At 38.0% G+C, this 19142-nt stretch overlaps 1 protein-coding gene across 4 annotated transcripts in view; it reads left to right on the top strand.

Annotated features, from left to right (window-relative positions):
• LOC135476240 (calcium/calmodulin-dependent protein kinase kinase 1-like) overlaps positions 1 to 19142 on the top strand; it is a 119459-nt gene that overhangs the window by 73340 nt on the left and 26977 nt on the right. For all 4 annotated transcript variants that reach the window (XM_064756190.1, XM_064756189.1, XM_064756188.1 and 1 more), the window contains one exon: positions 9225 to 10089. In XM_064756190.1, coding sequence (XP_064612260.1) covers positions 9225 to 10089 — 865 coding nt within the window. The remainder of the gene's footprint in view (positions 1 to 9224; positions 10090 to 19142) is intronic.

Raw genomic sequence — 19142 nt, 5'->3', positions numbered from 1 at the left:
AGAGGAAAAACTTAATGTGTGAAACCAGGAAGACTATTTCACATCGCCATTTGTTGGAACTGTTTGGCAGTAAGTGTTTTGAAGGTTCCTCTTGTAGGCGGGAGAACAAGAGCTCAATCCAGAGTCTGTGTAATCAGACCTAAGGCTTTACTTACAGTGTGGGTTCAAGCCCAAGTAATGGTGAATGCCTCTCAAGTTTTACGTGGGAAGGCCTGCCAGCAACCTGCAAATGGTTTTGCCTGAGTTTTGCCTGGCTCTCTTTCACCAAAATGCTGTCCACGGTCATATTTAATAGTAAAATGTCTTTGAGTATGGCATAAAATACCAGTCAAGTAAGTAAATACATACTAGGTAAATCACAAAGGATTCTATAAAGGTGCATGAGGGGAAGGATATAATGGAAGTACCCTGACTCTGTCTGTCTGTCTGTCTGTCTGTCTGTGATTTTGACCTTTGGCAGCCTCCCCTGAAGTAGAGGGCAGATTTCACGCAACCTCTGTATTACAGCAGAAAAAAAGTGTGTTAATTTATACCGTTACTGCAGTTTAGACCACTTGGTATAGGCTGTTTGAATAACAATGCAGCCCTTGTGAATTTCCACTTTTACTGTGAAACAGACAGGTTTATGTATACAGGAAAGGTTAAAGGTTACATGAAACGCTTGGTTTTATTTCTCCATATGGAGTTTAGGATGTACCCTAATATACAAAATACAGGTAAAAAAAAGCTTGTCAGCTTCTTCAGGTGTAAAATGACTTAGAACTACAGTTTTGCTATTAAAGGCCGAGAAGTCAGTTGGGAGATGGAGTAGCTTAATGCTGTGGTGCCACCATGTGTGCATTGATAGATGTCATTTCTGAATATTCCCAATCATTGGAGGGATTATATAGACATATTCTATGAAATATGCCTGAATAATGGAAAATATTTCTCCTGGTTTTTTTTGTTTTTTTTTTTGGCGGATATCTTTCTTCATTTTTTTTCAGATGACACTCTTTGTTTTATAGTAGCTTTTAATGTATCATTTAAGCCCTTATGTGCAGATGCTAAGGATGAAGAGAATGAAATCATCACCAAGATGAGCATTCAAACAGCAACTGACTCCTGGTTCACCCTTAAGCTTACATCTCTATTGTCTGACCATAACGATGATCCCATTATTGATTCAAAGTGACCGTCCAGCTTCCCCCGCGATGGGAGGGCTTATCTTTGCCAGCAGTTGTAATTGATGGTTCGTACTAAGGTGCAAGACTCACGACCAATGAACTATAATGGCCCAAGGGAGCAGACTCTGTCATGTTGTCGATAACCAACTACAGCCCATAAACATGATTGAACTGCTCATGTGGGTCTTGTGAATTGGGGCTCAATTTGGCTTAATGAAAATGTTATTTGAATTCCTTTATGATTTGATTTTTGTTCTGGGCTTTTCTCCAGAACATATGTATGAGCTGATTTTTTGTGATATGAAAGACAGAGGGAGCATTATAATTCCTAGTTTTTGCAGGGCGTGTCTACAATTGAAATGAAACGGATCTTTGCCATATTTTTTTCCTCTGTCAAAATTGCTTGATATTAATGTGCTTGTGTTCAACAGACTATGATTTATTTATCGCTCAAGAATATTTCACTTATACCACAACAGCCAGCATCATGGTGGGAGGATGCGAGGCAGCCGAAACCCAACGCCATCCACAGGGGGCTGGCAGATGTTAACACATACCTATTGTTTGAAATGATAAAGTAGATTAATAACATACCAAACGATAATCTGTCAATCGACTGTCCATCCTTTCTTCTTTCAATTATGACTCCTGGCCCAAAGCTATGTATTAAGTAGTATCTATCTAGTTTTGGGCAATAGGACTCCCAGCTTTCTGCAAAGTACAAGTTGAGTATTTATCGTACCAACACACTTTAAGGGTTGCCGTGGTGACCAGATAGCGATGAACCTTTGTTTTTTTTTACTCCAGTACAGGGAAAATGTTTGTCTTCACACCTTCTCTGTTTTCAAACAAAATGCCTTTTTCAGTATTTAATGAGTTTATAAATGTTCCTTGAAATGTATGATTCAAGGATTTTAACATGAAATTGTATATATCCATGTTGTTGAGATATTTACTTTGGCTTAGGTTTTGACAATTTTTGTATAAAATTTCTACATGAAGTTGTGTGTTGTAAGTCAATCCAGCCATTTCAAAAAAAATCACCATACAACTGTTCTTTTTTTATGTGAGGAAAAAAAATGGAGAAATTAGGAAATATTAACACTACCAAATCAAACAATAACCAAATTCAGCCGTAATGAGAGACAGAAAACAAATTCTTGCATTTACATGTTCATTTATATACATGTAGGATAGCTAGTCCTCGTCATTTTTGCATGCTTAATTGACGGCTTAATTTCCTTTGGGGGTACTTTTTTTTTTTAAATTTTGACATCCACATGAAATTGTCTGTTGTCAATCAAGAGACAAAAATATCTTTATATTGTCTGTAATTGCATACATGTACTTGTAGTGCTCTGGCACCTATTATTCTGTTAAAACTGTATTATATACCCTTATTGACCTTTGTTGAGCCCATAAAAGTGCAAATGAGGCAAATAAATGTCACAATATATTATTATAGGTGCTGAAACTTACATTTCCCCAGTAGGGTATCATCTTACCATCCAAAGTATGACGTTAAACCCCAAACACTCACTCTAACCATCCAAGTAAACTGTAAGGCACATTTCTGTAATCATGCTAGAGTCAGGAAAAATGAGCAAGTTAGTCGTGGATGAATTGTGTGGTCATTTAGGATGTGTAGGTTTTGTTGTTTTGTAAGACATGTATTCCCCAGTGTTTAATGTGTAGTGAAAGGTTCAGTGAGTTAATAGGAACAGAAAGTTGAAAAGAAATTTACCTACATGTAGGTTTCTTCAAAATTGGCTGAAGAACAGTGGTGACAGATGAGAATTGTAGTTAATTTAGTTTTTGCCTGTAACTCCCTTGCCCAAGGGAAATTAGCCTCTGAGAAAGAGGCTTTGGGAGATTCCACTAGTGCATATGAGGCCTTGAGAACGCAGCTGCAAGCTGTGGCTCTTAGTATCAAAAGTTCATTGGCTGACATGACGGACAGGAATTGTGGTATCTGTCACAGGTGTTTGGAGAAAGATTAAGGATAGTGGCTGTCGGAAAAGCCTGTGACCAATGAGGTTTGAGAGTGAGTAGTGGTGATTGTTTCATATTTTTTGGGGTTTTTTTTATACGTGTGCCTGCAATTAGTAGCCTTTCTTTTGTTTGACAGAAACGAATTGCACAAATCTGTGTTTTATAATTTGGTCACAATGCCATGGGTTGTTCCTTGTGGAATTTTGGACTGTCGTAACAGCCTTCATTAGGTCGTCTGACTGTCATTGAGGTTCTCAAACAGATGCCACATTTTTGTAACCGTGAATGACGAGCATAACAAATGATGAAAGCTTATACCATGACGAAATCGGAAAACAAAAACATTTTCCATGTAAATGTTTATATTAAAAATACTTAATGAATTTTTTTCGCTAAAGAAACTTCTGTAATATCATTAGTAACGCGAGAAGCGTGTTGATTGGAACTTTTGAGATAATTAAAAGCATTGCAGTTCACCTGTGTTAAAGTGAAAGACAGCACCTGACTAATGTTCATGTCCACTGAAAGACTACCATTCAAAGTATCTTAAACCAACATTAAATGATTTAAAGAAATTTTTTTCAACCCAGTAAAAGTTTAGAGAAACTTTATCTGGACACAGCTTCAGCATGTCTCCATTATGAAGAGCAGTTGACGTCTCGTTTACTCTACCTTTCTACATATTGAAGGTATTTCCCATATAATAGTCTAAGCAGTAGCGTATGGCAGATAAAAGTTGTGGAGTTTGGCGATGAAGGCCAAAGTGATAAATATTGTTTTCGCTGAAATTAGACACACTGGAAGAACATTCCTTCCACTGCTTGAACTGTTGATACAGTAGACCTACTATATCGTTTACAGGGAACTCCAACGACCCTGTTTAAATAGTCTAGCTGCAGACGCACAGCCGGGTATTCTTACTCAGTCTGCGGGGCATTGTGCCGTTGATTTGGACCCTTATCGAATATTTACAAAATTACAATAGGATTGCTGTACAACTAGATTCATGCTCAGTTCTGGAACAAATGGAAATAAATCTAAGCACCACTGAGCTTAATCCAGGCATTCGACTGTTGTTGGATTTTATGCTGCAATATTGTAGCAGTGGCTTCTAAGATAAAAGCAGTGCTGACCTACATATAGTTATTGCGGACATCAGAGAAAGCACCTCAGCTTGAACACGGCATTTCAATAACTTTACTATATTTTATAACAGAAAACAGAAAAACAAACATCCAATGCATGGGGAAAAAACAAAAGAGCAAAATTTAAATTCTTAGAGTTGTAATTAATTCAGAGAAAAAAAATTTCTATCATAAGATTTATTTAATTTTAAGCGTTGTTGGTGAGATCTCATTTTCTCATTCCCATAAACCTAATCCCTGATGAATTTTGGACTGACTCTGATATTTGTTACATAGAAACTGCTGGCTAAAATGAACAGCAAAAAATGTATTGGGGGAGAGGATTTGGGCCGAGACGGCATACTGCTGTCTGACATAATTTGTGAGACTGTCCTTGAATATTATGTGTGTAGTAAATCAGCTGATTTTACATCTGTCGTGGTTTGTAAAGGATTCAGACCTGCCCTATAACACTGTGTGAATTGGTCCTTCCTCTAAACGTAACTAAATTGTTGTAACAATCTCAAAATTATGTCCTATGCAGTAGTTCTGTGTCATCATGTCAGTTCATGGAGTGAATGGGCAAAGACTGTGTCACAGATTAGGTCGCACAATCTGATAGCAGAGTGTTTGATTGGATAAAATTTTCATTTTGTGAAATGTGAATATGGGTAGTGAAATCTTGAATTGACCAAATTAGGACAGATGATTTTAACGTGGGACTAATGAAACCAGCTGATAGACTGCCAGCATGATTTATTCTATAGCATCAGGCAAATTGGTACTAATTTGCGGGGACTAATTTTGCTTGCGGATTATGAACTCATTTGTCGGTATCAAGGTGCGTCATTTTCTCCAAGGTCTCATTTTCGATCCTTAGTCTTAGTGATGACCCCAACGTAATTAAGTCACCGTCATCAGAACATATCATTCCCTAATGAAGTCAATAAATCCGTAAACTCTACCTGTATGAGTATTGAACCCGTTACTCCCAGAGCCAATCAAGCATTTCGTAAATGAGTTGGGGTGCAAACACAAGTCAGCTCGGTGGATTGGGTCGTACGTGAGAAAGTCTGACCGCAACCTGTGAATGGTTGTGGATTTCCCCCGGGCTGATCGCCCAGCTTCGTGTCACCGTAGTGTGGGACGCTCTCATATAAGCGAAATATCCATCAGTACATTGTAAAACTCCGACCAATATGAATACATTAATTTATTAAGCAAATTAAGCGTCAGATTTTGGTAGCCCTGAGATACTACAGCAAATTAAACAGGCATGAACATGACTCTTGACTCAAGATAATCCATATATGATACATGAACAATGCAGCTGAATAGTTCTTATTTATAATAATATTTTTTATGTATTTATTTATTTTGACTGGTGTTTTATGACATACTCAAGAATATTTCACTTATTCGGCAGCGGACAGCATTACAGTGGGAGGAAACTTTGCAGAGTTCGCGGGAAACCGACGACCATCCACAGTTTATAATTATATATACGCTGATTTAATAACTCCGCTGTGTAGAAATTGAATGCCATGGAAAATACACGATATTGCCCCCACACCAAGTCAGAAACTGTTGAAAATCTGAAAATGTATGACAGAATCAGGTTACACAAAGCTGCACTAATGTTTAAATGCCAAAGCAGGCTACTGTGATTATTCTACCTTATTGCATGTTTTCATGTTGTTTATTTAAGTACATTCTGAAGGCATTATTCTGTGTGGACTACTATACTTCTACTTTTTTTTTTGAAGCTCTGAAATTGGCTAATCCTACGAATGTGGTTTGTTTCCAAAATCAAATTAATAATGTGCATAAATTGCATGAAAGTTGCTCTTTTATATGGGAAACGGTTGAGGAATTAGGGTAACTTCAAGCCACCTGTTCAACCAATGAATTTTCTCTCTACTAAAATAACCTTTGATCAACAACATCGATGAACCTTACTTCACCTACGTAAATTTAATGCCCTTATAAAGTTTTGTAAGTATTCTGAGATGACAACACGGTAAAACAACAGTGTATACATGATAAAAAAAATCACAACATATGGATGTCTTGAGGAAAGAAATGGAAATGTTTATCATGTTAAAATATGCCTCTGTTTATGAAGTGCGAAGTTCTCCAGGACTGTATTGTATACACTGTCAATTTTCAACAGTGCTTTATTCAGTGGAATTCATGCATTATTATGCAAATCATGCTGAAAATAATTCGTTTATGCAAGCTTCATAAAACTGTGGAGATCTCTGCACTCCATAGTTCTCTGAGGATGTTGCAAAATGCTCGCTGCAGAAGAGGTTAAATGGCTAGAAGAATTAGGATGGTCGCTGACCACGTTTTTTAAAATGTTCATCAATATTCTATCTACCTGTTTATAGGGAAGAATCAAGGAAGACTAGTTGTATAACTACTTAATCTATCTCAGAAAGTAAAGTATTATTATTATTATTATTATTATTATTATTATTATTAATATTATTGCTATTTCAAGCAACATTAGCTTAGACTGGAATATTCATGTTATAACACAGGGGGAATGTCCATCGTTGATGTTCTTTGTTGAATTAAATTCGGTATAATTTACTAAATTCGGGACCTTCGTGTCTCTTTAATGTAAAGGTAAATACCTAAGTCCTCAATATATTGAACTGAATTTTTGCATTCATGTGTATCTTATTGGCAGGCTCTTTGGTAGCCTTGTTACCGAAATCAAATTTATGGGCAGTGGTGGACACAAGAACACCAGGCATAAACCACAAGCCTTTGACAACACACTGCCAAACTTTTCCACGTATGACATACAAATATGCACACCGTATTGATGAAGTCAGCCAAATATGTGGCTATGTTTAACATGTTTATGGTTTTGTTGCACATATTTGTACAAGATAATCTTCTGCATGGCAATACTTAATCTACTGTGGATTAGTAGAATGGAAACCTTTGACCGCAGTTCCTGAAGGTTGGTTTGAGGGGAAGGGATTGGGAGAAGGGAAGGTATTCCACGTGATGATTGTCATGAGAGGTCATAAGGACAGGTCAATCAGCGTACTTGTTCAGACCTGTGTTTGCTGTTAGTGGGTAATCATACCTTATAAATGAGTGATTTGGATTGGCTTGGATACTGCAGATGGCTCCCGACTGTGATTATGGGCTAGATTGACCTATATTTATTCAGGTAATGAAGCAAACTAAAATTTCGACAGTAGACTGTTAAAATTACTCATTTTGCCTGATTCTGTCAGTTCCTAGACATGTGTTCTGAGGTATGTTTGAAATCATGTTGTACTGGAAACTTGGAAGATTCAGTACCAAAAGTAATATTTATATATATAAGCTTCATTTACCGTGAAAACTTGATCTTAACCATTTTATTGATCTTGACATTTTATGTCATTTACCATAGTGTATGTCTAACCCCAGTGATTACAACTGTTGTAACTTCTAATCAGTTCCATTTTGTTTGCAGCCTATTCAACAGAAGTGTTGATTTTATATATGCAAAAATACATTCCATGTTACTAAAAGTTTACAGAAAATCCATTCAGTGTTACCATTCATTTCTTTAACATGAATATCGATTCAATGGTATCACTTTATAACTGAAAATACATTCAGTGTTCTCTCTGTATAACTGAAAATACATTCAGTGTTCTCTCTGTATAACTGAAAATACATCCAGTGTTCTCTCTGTATAACTGAAAATACATCCAGCGTTCTCTCTGTATAACTGAAAATACATCCAGTGTTCTCTCTGTATAACTGAAAACACATTCAGTGTTCTCTCTTTATAACTGAAAATACATTCAGTGTTCTCTCTTTATAACTGAAAATACATTCAGTGTTCTCTCTGTATAACTGAAAATACATTCAGTGTTCTCTCTTTATAACTGAAAATACATCCAGTGTTTTCTCTGTATAACTGAAAATACATTCAGTGTTCTCTCTGTATAACTGAAAATACATTCAGTGTTCTCTCTGTATAACTGAAAATACATCCAGTGTTCTCTCTGTATAACTGAAAATACATTCAATGTTCTCTCTGTATAACTGAAAATACATCCAGTGTTCTCTCTTTATAACTGAAAATACATCCAGTGTTCTCTCTGTATAACTGAAAATACATTCAGTGTTCTCTCTTTATAACTGAAAATACATCCTGTGTTGACATTCTGTAATAGAAACTATTCAGTTTTGTCATTGTGAAGCTCAAAATTAATTTAATGCAGTCATTCTGTAACTGTAAATCCATTCAATGTTATCCTTCTATAAATTGAAAATCTGATCAAAGTTCTTACTTTATAACTGAAAATCCATTCAGTGATACCATTTTGTAAAAGAAAATTTATTGAATATTGCCACACTAGAACTGAAAATGCATTCAACGTTACGTTTCTATATAATTGAAAATATATTCAAAGTTGCCAGAGTATATAATAAAAGAGATGATCAAAACTGCTGTTGAATTGGTTTCTGATTACTGGGACTATTTACCTGTGTAGTTATATTGTGTGTACAGCGCGCTCAGGCCGGGTGTATGATCAGCTCGCGTGTCTCACTGATAACCCCATGGCCCGTCAGCGATAGTAATGAGTGAGTGGTAATGTGTAAATATTAGTGGTGATGACTTGGACTATATACACTGCTGCCGCCGACGCTGCTCGGGACGGCCAGTACCAAGGCTAGTCCATGCACTCACAGCTATCCACTCCTATTTCACATTGATTTTTTTCTGACATGATACATTCATATGGTGCTAAAGCCTGTGGTATTCCAGATTGGCCCTCATCAGCGGACTGCCTGCAGCAAACTGTGTAGAATGAATGCTGCAGCGCGTTTTGCAAAATAAAACTACGCCTCAAAACGCAAGTGATTATTTCATATATGCTATTATTATTTTTTTCTTACATCTTTTGCTTGATTGCAGGAACTGCCACTTTGATCAAAGGGAGGAGCAGGAAGTCGACATGATAGAGAGAGTGGAGTTGCCTAGCCCATGTTTACACAGCAGCCCGTCGGAGCTTGGGAAACCCCCTGCCTGCCAGAATGGGGAGTTCCCAAAGCGCAAACAGAGCAGCCTGGCCTCAGAGCATGGCCAGAATAAGGACAACAGTAGCTCCACACTGCTCAAAGTTGACAGCGGCAATTTAGAAATTGACGAAGCTCTGGTTAATGACGGGACTGATATAAGCAAATCCACGCTGATCCGAAAGAGCTCGAATATTACCAGTGATTCAGGACGCAGTTCGACAAGTGACAACGAAAACGAAGACTCTATTCAGACACGATTCGACGACGACGACGCTGTCAACAAGAAAGCCGCACGTCGTCATAGTGTGGCAATTGTTGACGCCACGGGGCACTTGGACGTGCCAGCACTGCCCTCTGATAGTTCCTGCAACAATCCCAGTGCCTTAGAGTTTGACCCGACCTTAAGGACTAGCTCGTCATACAATGTGCTGAATCGCGAGGACAAGGACAGTCCATCAGTGAATGAAAACGTCCACTCTGGGACTGCACACTCTGGACGGAGTACAGGAAACAAGACCAGTCCCCTGGGGGTGAAACATGCCCCTAAAATCGTGTACAGTCACTCTGAGGATCGGCTCAGGACTTCGGTGGCGGCCCGACGCCCTATCATACCCTCCCTGCCCTACTCCCCCTGTGGGTCACCTACAGCGTCTCTACGGTTACGACGACAGCCCACGATGGAGACACGACGGGTGTCCGTGTCTGACACTGATGGCTACACGCAGCTGAATCAATACAAGCTCAAAGATGAAATCGGCAAGGTGAGTATTAGATGTTCAGTGAGACATACGCAGCGGGAGAGAGAAGGGTGGGGGTGGCGGGAGCTAAAAAATCCATAATAGCCTGAAAAGTGTGTCAGTGTTTTGGTGGTGGGCTGTTTGCCCTCCCCTAACCCCTAGCTCCCTGTCACTCACTACCACAGTCCATTGAGCAAACACTGACTGTATTAACCTGATTCTGTAGTGTAGGAAGCCCCCAGCATGCAGTTCTCTCCCAGAACCACTACATTATCTGCATATGCTGTAAATCTTCTACTCATCTGGACTGCAATTAATAACAGTATGTATTTTTTTTTTTTTTGGAGCAAAGGATTCTCGGTCATTTTATTCTAAACATACATTTTTCCTTATTTAAGACCATTTAAGAAAACTAAGTAAGAAATAAGAAAAATGTCTATAAAAGAGCAACATATCGAAATAACACATGAGTTAAATGATAAAGGTAAATGAATGCGTTACATGCCTAAACATATGTGATTTATAGTTTTACGAACACTTTGAACTAAACAGACATGCTGTGCTAATATCATTTACCTTTATTCATATATATATATATATATATATAACTTAATTCCTTAATACTCATGAGGGGCCTACGTGGCTCAGTTGGTTAGCGCGCTAGCGCAGCGTAATGACCCAGGAGTCTCTCACCAATGTGGTCGCTAAGAGTTGAAGTCCAGCTCATGCTGGCATTCTCTCCGGCCGTATGTGGGAAGGTCTGTCAGCTACCTGCGGATGGTCGTGGGTTTCCCCCGGGTTCTGCTCGGTTTCCATGTACAATAATGCTGGCCGCCGTCGTATAAGTGAAATATTCTTGAGTACGGCGTAAAACACCAATCAAAAAAAATAAATAAATAAAAGTAATACTCATAATGTTAAACAAATATTTTTTTTCTTAAAATTCTTAAAAGTCCTGTAGCTCTTGACCAGTGAGGTCACATATTCACATCCAGCTGTGGTTATTTTTTTGGCCTTGGCATTTTGTCATAACAGAGTGTTTGTCAGGCACAATGTAATGTGTGGGGTGATGTTGACTTCTGGCTCCCATGTTATCTAATGCCTCCAGGTCAGTACCCTGACCAGTCAGTGACCTGTGGGTGTTTATATGAGCTGATTTACACCGTATTAGTTTTCATTAGGAAGGTAATTGGTTTATGTAGGAATCTGAGGAAATAGCCGATAAATACAACTTTTTTATTTATTTATATTTTTTAATGTCAAATATTTTAAAAGAAAAATATCATGCTGCTCACAGATTAAGATCTGCATGTAGGGCTATCTAGTTTTTTTGTCGTTTTTCGTCAAAAGGTTTGTCTCTATATGATGTCGCGGATGGAAGTACGTGTGCTCGTGTGTGTTCGCAGCAGCCATTGATTAGTATCAGAGACACAGATCTAGGTGTTATAGAAATAATTTGAGTCTATAGCTTTAAAGTGACATGGTCGATCAAATTTCGATTTTTAAACAATTTCTGATTGCGATGTCGTAATGAAGTTTGTTCATAATCTGAATCACTCATGTTGAAATAAAAAAAAATGCTCTTTGAGTATGCAGTTTGTACAAGCCAGAAGTCCTGACATTATTCAGATTCAACACAAAGATGGCGGGCCATTTTGTCTCATTAGTATTCAAACGGAAGGGACCAAAACATATGGGCAGCCTTCGGAATGTTCCCTGTGACACTGACTTTCCGTTAGTTGACATACATACAGACGTGCAGAGTACAGCAGCTTAGACAACAGGGAGAAAAGATTACAAACAATCTTCTCATTAAACTAATAGTCAGAAACGTATATCTGTTAAAAGTTTAACATCTCTCACCCACAACAACAGCAACATTTGCACCCACCTATCAATCAGTATTTTTGCCACATCATTGTGCTTTGTGAGACCCTTTTCTTTCTTCATTGTACTCTACCGTTCAAACTGACCACCAGTTACAACTCGAGACTTGCTTGTCCACCTGTCAAGCTCTATTTTACGCCTCTTTTTGGCCAATCTTGTCATAAGCGAGCCATAAGTCCCTCTCTTGAAGTTTACCAAGTGCTGTGGGCATTGTCCATTTCCACTGAATTGACAGGGCCTCATTTAAATATTCTGGCTGAATTTCCAGTTTTCAGTTTTTTTAATTTTTAAACATTCACTTAAGGTACAATGCTGGGGGTGGGATTAACTAAACTACCCGATACTCAATAACGCAAAAGTACCTAATATTTGGACGACCATGTCACCTTAAGGTGTAAAGAGTTTCTGGGCTCTCCATCAACTCAAACCAACTTAAATCGCCGAAAGCTCAGATATAGCTTTTATAAGAAAGCAAATTACTACATTTCTCCTACTTTACTTGATCCCATTTGAACCCAGTGGACACAATTGTAAATACAGTAATGAAGTTTTAAATCAGCTTTTAGGCCATCAAGGGAGGAGCAACAGTGAATTGAACAGCCTTAACATGCCTGTCACCCCCTCACCCCTTCTTCTGTTCAGATCAAGTGCAAGTTTAGCTAATAGGAACAGGTGATTGGGATAAACCATGGATTAAAATATTGGAAGTCTTTTAGTTTTGATATCAGTAACACTCTAATATTTTTGTTGGATAAGCACACTTTGAAAATATGCCTAAGTAAGGACATTTTTATATCAGTGTTAGATAAGCACACTTTAAAGTGTTCAGTAAGCATACTTTATATCAGTGTTAGATAAGCACACTTAAAGTGTTCAGTAAGCACACTTTTATATTAGTGTTAGATAAGCACACTTTTATATTAGTGCTAGATAAGTACACTTTATATTAGTGTTAGATAAGCACACTTTTATATTAGTGCTAGATAAGTACACTTTATATTAGTGTTAGATAAGCACACTTTATATTAGTGTTAGATAAGCACACTTTTATAGACACACTTTTGTTTCAAGGCCAGGTAAACACTTTCTTAGCATGGCTAGGCTAGCACATTTTTATATTAAGGCTAGTTGGTTTATTTATAAAGGCTAGGTAAACACTTTCTTAACAAGACTAAGCTAGCACATTTTTGTATTAAGGGTAAGTAAACACTTTAACAACAGGACTAGGTTTGCACATCATCTTAGTAGGACTAAACAAGCACCCTTCTCATTTCAGAGAAAGGTTAGCACTCTTTTCATTTCAGGGAAAAGTTAGCACCCTTCCCATTATGCAGCTAGGTTAGCACACTTTCATACAAGGACTGGGTTAGCACACTTCTAGGGCACTTCTATATAGGTAAGCACACTTTCAGAACAGGGTTAGACCAGCACAGGTTCTTCACATGACTGGGTTAGCGCACTTTTATAGTAAAACTATGTTAGCACAGCATATTTTCAAAATAAAGGGAAGCTAGCAAGTCAGGTGTCTCCTAGTGAAGCAGCTTAATGTGATGTGATGTTTGGTATCACCTGCAACATTCTTCAAAGGCAGCTCTATTGGGTGTCATGTTCACTGTCTCCAGCGTCATTCTTCAATGAGTTAGCTCTATTGGGTGTCACACCTGGTGTGTCGTGCCTCATTCTTCTGCCAGGTAGCTCTGTAAGGTGTCATCTCAGGTGTCTCCTGGGTCCTTCAGTAAGACATCTCTCGTGGGTGTTATATCTGGTGTCTCATGTATTATTCTTCAGTAAGAAGGCTCTATAAGCTGTTATGTCTGGTGTCTCCTGCATCCTTCAGTAAGACATCTCTAGTGGGTGTTATATCTGGTGTCTCATGTATTATTCTTCAGTAAGAAGGCTCTATAGGCTGTTATGTCTGGTGTCTCCTACATCCTTCAGTAAGACATCTCTAGTGGGTGTTATATCTGGTGTCTCATGTATTATTCTTCAGTAAGAAGGCTCTATAAGCTGTTATGTCTGGTGTCTCCTGCATCCTTCAGTAAGACATCTCTAGTGGGTGTTATATCTGGTGTCTCATGTATTATTCTTCAGTAAGAAGGCTCTATAGGCTGTTATGTCTGGTGTCTCCTACATCCTTCAGTAAGACATCTCTAGTGGGTTTTATATCTGGTGTCTCATGTATTATTCTTCAGTAAGAAGGCTCTATAGGCTGTTATGTCTGGTGTCTCCTGCATCATTCTTCAGTAAGACACTTTATTTATTTATATATATATATTTATTTATTTTATTATTATTGTTTAGCTCCATTCTCAAGAATTTTACACCTATACAGTGGGGATCAGTTGTATTGGTGGAGGAACTTTAGCAAGTTACTTCCTGGTATTGACAAACTTTTCCGGAGAAATGCCTACCATATGGATGGAAGACAAGTAGTCTTTGGTGAATGTAAGACTGTGTAAACTTTTGGCATCTTTGTTGTCATCAGACGGGACAATATCCTGACTGCTGGGGAGCATACAGATTTCCCTGTGTAAGTTTGGATGTTGCAGTGAACATGGGCGCCATGTGTCTTGGCAGTTGAAAGGCACACATCTTAACCACTCAGCCCCAGCCTGTACACTCCCACTAAATGTTAACATTGGAGCCATCAGCCTTGAAGAGGCACATGACTCCCATGGTAACACTTAAAGGTGGAGAAAACATAAAAATGACGTAAAGCTCAGAAGAATGAGTGCAAAAAGTTATTCCTAAATGCGGTCTTCAGTATTTTTTTCTGATTTTTTCTTCTTTTTGTATGGTGTGTATTTGGGACCACCTTTTGGTATTTATAGTCATTGTTTGATAATGTCATAAATGAGGATGTAACACAAGTTTAATAAATATTTTTACACTAGAATTTGTTCTTTTCAGCTAACAAATGTATTAAGTCTCAATTAGTATCATATTTATATTTTTAATATGTTCATAAATATTATCATAATGTAGGTTAAATGGATATGTTTCGATATAAACAAGAAATTTACCTTCAAATAAATTTATAAGACAGGCATCACATCCTTATTTAGAACATTATTATGCAACAACGATGAACACCAAAAGTTGGTCCCAAAAATATTTTCAAATACCCTTTTCTCTTGAAAAAAAAAAAATCCCCAAAAATATTAAAGATCATATTTGCAAGTTTGTTCTGCCACATTTTATGCATGTTTCGATTATATTGAATTTTATGTATGTATACTGTAGAGGTATATTGTAGCCATAATGAAGCTTATATAAATGTGAGCAAACCATTGTTTTCCAGATCATATGTCACATGTTTTGTACCGATGTTTTTTAAAATCCCGCGTAATGGCACCCTCTAGCCTATTCTGTGTGTGGACATGTAAAACACATTTGGTACACATGCGTACATGTACATGTAGCTGTTCTGATCTGTAATACTGGGTCCTCTGTAACCTAACAGTACACCAGCTCGGCGGTGCAGTGGCTCAGGAGCCTCTCACCAATTTGATAGCTGTGAGTTCAGGTCCAGCTCTTGCTGGCTTCCTTTCAAGACTTCACTGGGAGGTCTACTAGCAACCTGCAGATGGTCGTGGGGTTTCCACATAACTCTGCCACCATATTGCTGGCAGAATAGGTATAAATAAAGTATTCGTGAGTATGGCGTAAAACACCAATCAGATAAATAAATCAGTAAATAATCGTAATACTGACACGCAATGTTTATATCTATCATAGCTGTTACATATACACTGTACATCGTGATTTATGTCCAGTTCATGCTGTCCTATCTGGGATGGTCTGTCAGCAACCTACAGGGTGGTCATGGGTTTACCCAGGGCTCTCAGGCACGGTTTCCACCAACCACAACGCTGGCTGCTGTCATATAACAGTATAATATTTACGACATAAAACACCAATCAAATGAATAAGTCAAATATATCTAGCATGTACATTTGCATACATATTTACACTTGAATCAAGAAAGGAAGAAAACAGAAATTCAGATTAAGTTGTCAGTCTAAAGTTAATAGGTTTATAGTCTCTTGTAACCAGATCATTCAATTATAATAAAAACTATAGCTGCATTATGCAAACAAAAAAGTCCAATGAAACACCTAGAACACAATGTTGAAACGGTATTGGCATGTTGTTTGTGTTCATTTTATGGCTATGCCTATGCTGAAAGTTTCTGTGTGTCATGTAATCATGATGTTTAGGGTCCCTAACAAATGCATATCCCCAGTAACATAAACTTCATCAATATGGAAAAGTCATTGTTAGAGAGTTTTTTTTTTATGCTAATAGGAATATTGGAGAACCTCTCAAATGTTCCAGCCATAAAATTCCTATGAGTACTGAAAACAGGAAACTGCTCATACAAGTAATTCAGAAGATTGAAAATAGGAGCAATATAATTGGCTAAAATTAATATTTATTGACATTTTAAATGAGTCTTGGATATATGCATATACTTGAGGTTAATTGTTTTTTCACAACATTTTACCGTTATTACCAGTTGTCTGACATGGGTTCATTCGTATTGAAGGGTTTTATTTCCATTCCAAAGACTTCATAAATAAATTCTTTTGGGGAAAAGAAGAAGGTAAAAGCCAAAAAAAAGAAAGAAAAAAAAAATAAATGGAGAGAGGATTAAGTTGACTTGCAAATGGCACCTTGTAAGGGCAGTACTGAGGTTGTATCCCTTACCACCAGACCAGAGAGATGTCAAGAGTAAGCCCCACTGCCTGGAAAACTAAGCAAACAACCCCACCATGAAGGGCCAGGATCTGAAAGCGTTTTCTGTGTAACATCCTGTGTACAAAAGGCGTGCGAGTGCTCTAACATGTTCTGGAGTGGATAGGATCAATTTGCCGGCATTGGGACAAACAAAACACAGGAGCTGTGTGAAGTCAGTATTGACCTAGGGAGCACCTGGACACCGAAGTTGTGGTGAAATGTTCCCCTGCGATCAGAAAATATGGATCACTCTGTACAGTTATGTTGACCAGGAGCTGATTTATAGCATGGAGACTGAACAGGATGAGCGCTATATTGGAGCCTTGTTAAGACATAGGCCACTGTACAATATGCATATTTCGATATTGTTTGAGGGTCACGGTTGAGAGGTTAGGGTGCTGGTCTTTCATTAAATTCATCTGTCAGACAGATTTGTAGATTTCCCCCCTCTCAATGCTTGATGACAGCTAGTAAGCAATCCAGAATACTCATGTGGCAGTTTGTGCTTGTCTTCCAAAGGTCACAAAGGCTTACCAGCTAGGGATTTGAACCAGTGATCTCTGGGTTTGGAGTCCACGCTTCTACCACTAGACTAAAGGGAAATTTCCTCCTGCCTGGAGGTAGATAGCGCTTATATATAGCACTTATATGTCACCCTGCTACACCAATAAAACTAACAGACATTGTATATTCAGTGAAAGTGAAAAATAGCCATGACTCAGACACCTGAGGTGATATTCTTTTCTTGGAGCCTTAGTTAGAATATGCTGTCAAAATCACTTGTATCAACGTTAATGTGGTCTTACAATAAGTTTGATTGAGATCAGTTGCCTTCCATCCATATGAATTCAGTCTTTAAATGAAAATCTGTGCATCATGTGAAGATGCTTGTCTGTTTATAAATGTACATTTACTTGCCAAAGGCTGGTATGCTCAAGAAAATCTTTGTGGTATACTCAAGTAAGCCTGGTAGAGTGTCCGCTTCAGGAGTGGTAGATCCAGGGTAAATTCTGGGTCGAGTCACACCTGCTGCTGAAGTTGGATTTTTTTATACCAGAGTTTTGGTGTAATGCAGTTAGTAATATTAATAATGATAATGTAGTTGATAATTTCTTCTGATCAGATTCATTTGATCAGAAAAGTTTTGCATTAAATGTTTGCATTAAAAAAAAAATATTTCAGGCCTTTATATGCATTTTAACTGGTCAAACTTTAATAGTTGAAATACGGTAATCGACCGTAATACGGTAATCCAGAGTTCACCTTAGGTCGAAGCTTTGGGACCACAGCTTTCTACCGTCATTTGGCCTACGGCTTCAAACTATCCTGCATACACCTAACAACGGTAAACAACTGCCCAAGGCAATCATTGTAAGGTTTCTGAGGGTTTCCATAGCAACTGGAAAAAAAAGTTGGTATGGATGTAGCCCATGTAATAATCTGACTGTTTGCTCAACAGCAACAGGTTGAAAGAGAGAAACCCATGTTATGCAGTACAAAACAGACTGATCAGACAAAGTAAATCTGAACAAATTGACACCAACTAAAGTTGAGTTATTTTACTTTTTTTTGATGAGGTGTATCATCAGATATTTATTGATGAAATCCAAGCCTCAGAATAGCCTCCCAGATAAAGAATCTCGTAGGAATGAATTGTCCACAGTGCTTGTAGGAGTTGTTGATGCGGTCTTACACGAAGTCCATGGGAAATCACTGTAATACCTTCCACCAAAATGGCTTACTGTGCTGACATCTCAACCTCAAACTTCACGGGGTCAAATTTCTATTTTATGAAACCTAAATTGTGTGGTCCATTGCAAATAATTTTCAAAAAGTGAAGACAGCAAAGTTGTTGCTGTGTTTAGAATGGATGTCTTCGATGTATGAAAACGTTCAAAATATACCTGTGGTAGGTTCAAAAACTGCTTTATGGAGACAACATGTGCCAGTTGGTTCTCGCAGCTGTAACTTTGGCCCACTGGTTAAAAATTAAATTAAATATAAATGTCGTCTCCCCGCCCACAACATAAAAATAAAACAAAACATTTGAGAACAATTCAGGTAATAGCAGAACTGTAACAATGGTAAGTCACTTTTCAGTTCCAAATGAAACAGACTTACACTGTACAAAGTAAATTTTCTGCAGGAAATTACATGCATAAGTGATTGGGCCTGGAAATGAGACTGGTGCCCGGTCATCGCTATTAGCACCCTATTGTAATTATGGACAGCAGGTGGCTGTTTGTGCTGGAGGGAGCCTTAGCCAGGTTGTCGAGTCTGACACCTGTCACAGGTGATTACTCCGTGGGCTCCTCTCAAGGGAAAGCAGCATGACCGCTACCATGAATCTAGCCGTTAAATATTCAACAGCAGTCCTGTGAATTAGGAACACCCATTATTCTCTTGGACGCTAATCGTGAAAATCTTTACTGGGTATTGGCAATCTGCCA

The sequence above is a fragment of the Liolophura sinensis genome, chromosome 10 (genome assembly GCF_032854445.1).
Source record: "Liolophura sinensis isolate JHLJ2023 chromosome 10, CUHK_Ljap_v2, whole genome shotgun sequence".
Classification (NCBI taxonomy): domain Eukaryota; kingdom Metazoa; phylum Mollusca; class Polyplacophora; order Chitonida; family Chitonidae; genus Liolophura; species Liolophura sinensis.
This window is presented reverse-complemented; position numbering and strand designations above follow the sequence as displayed.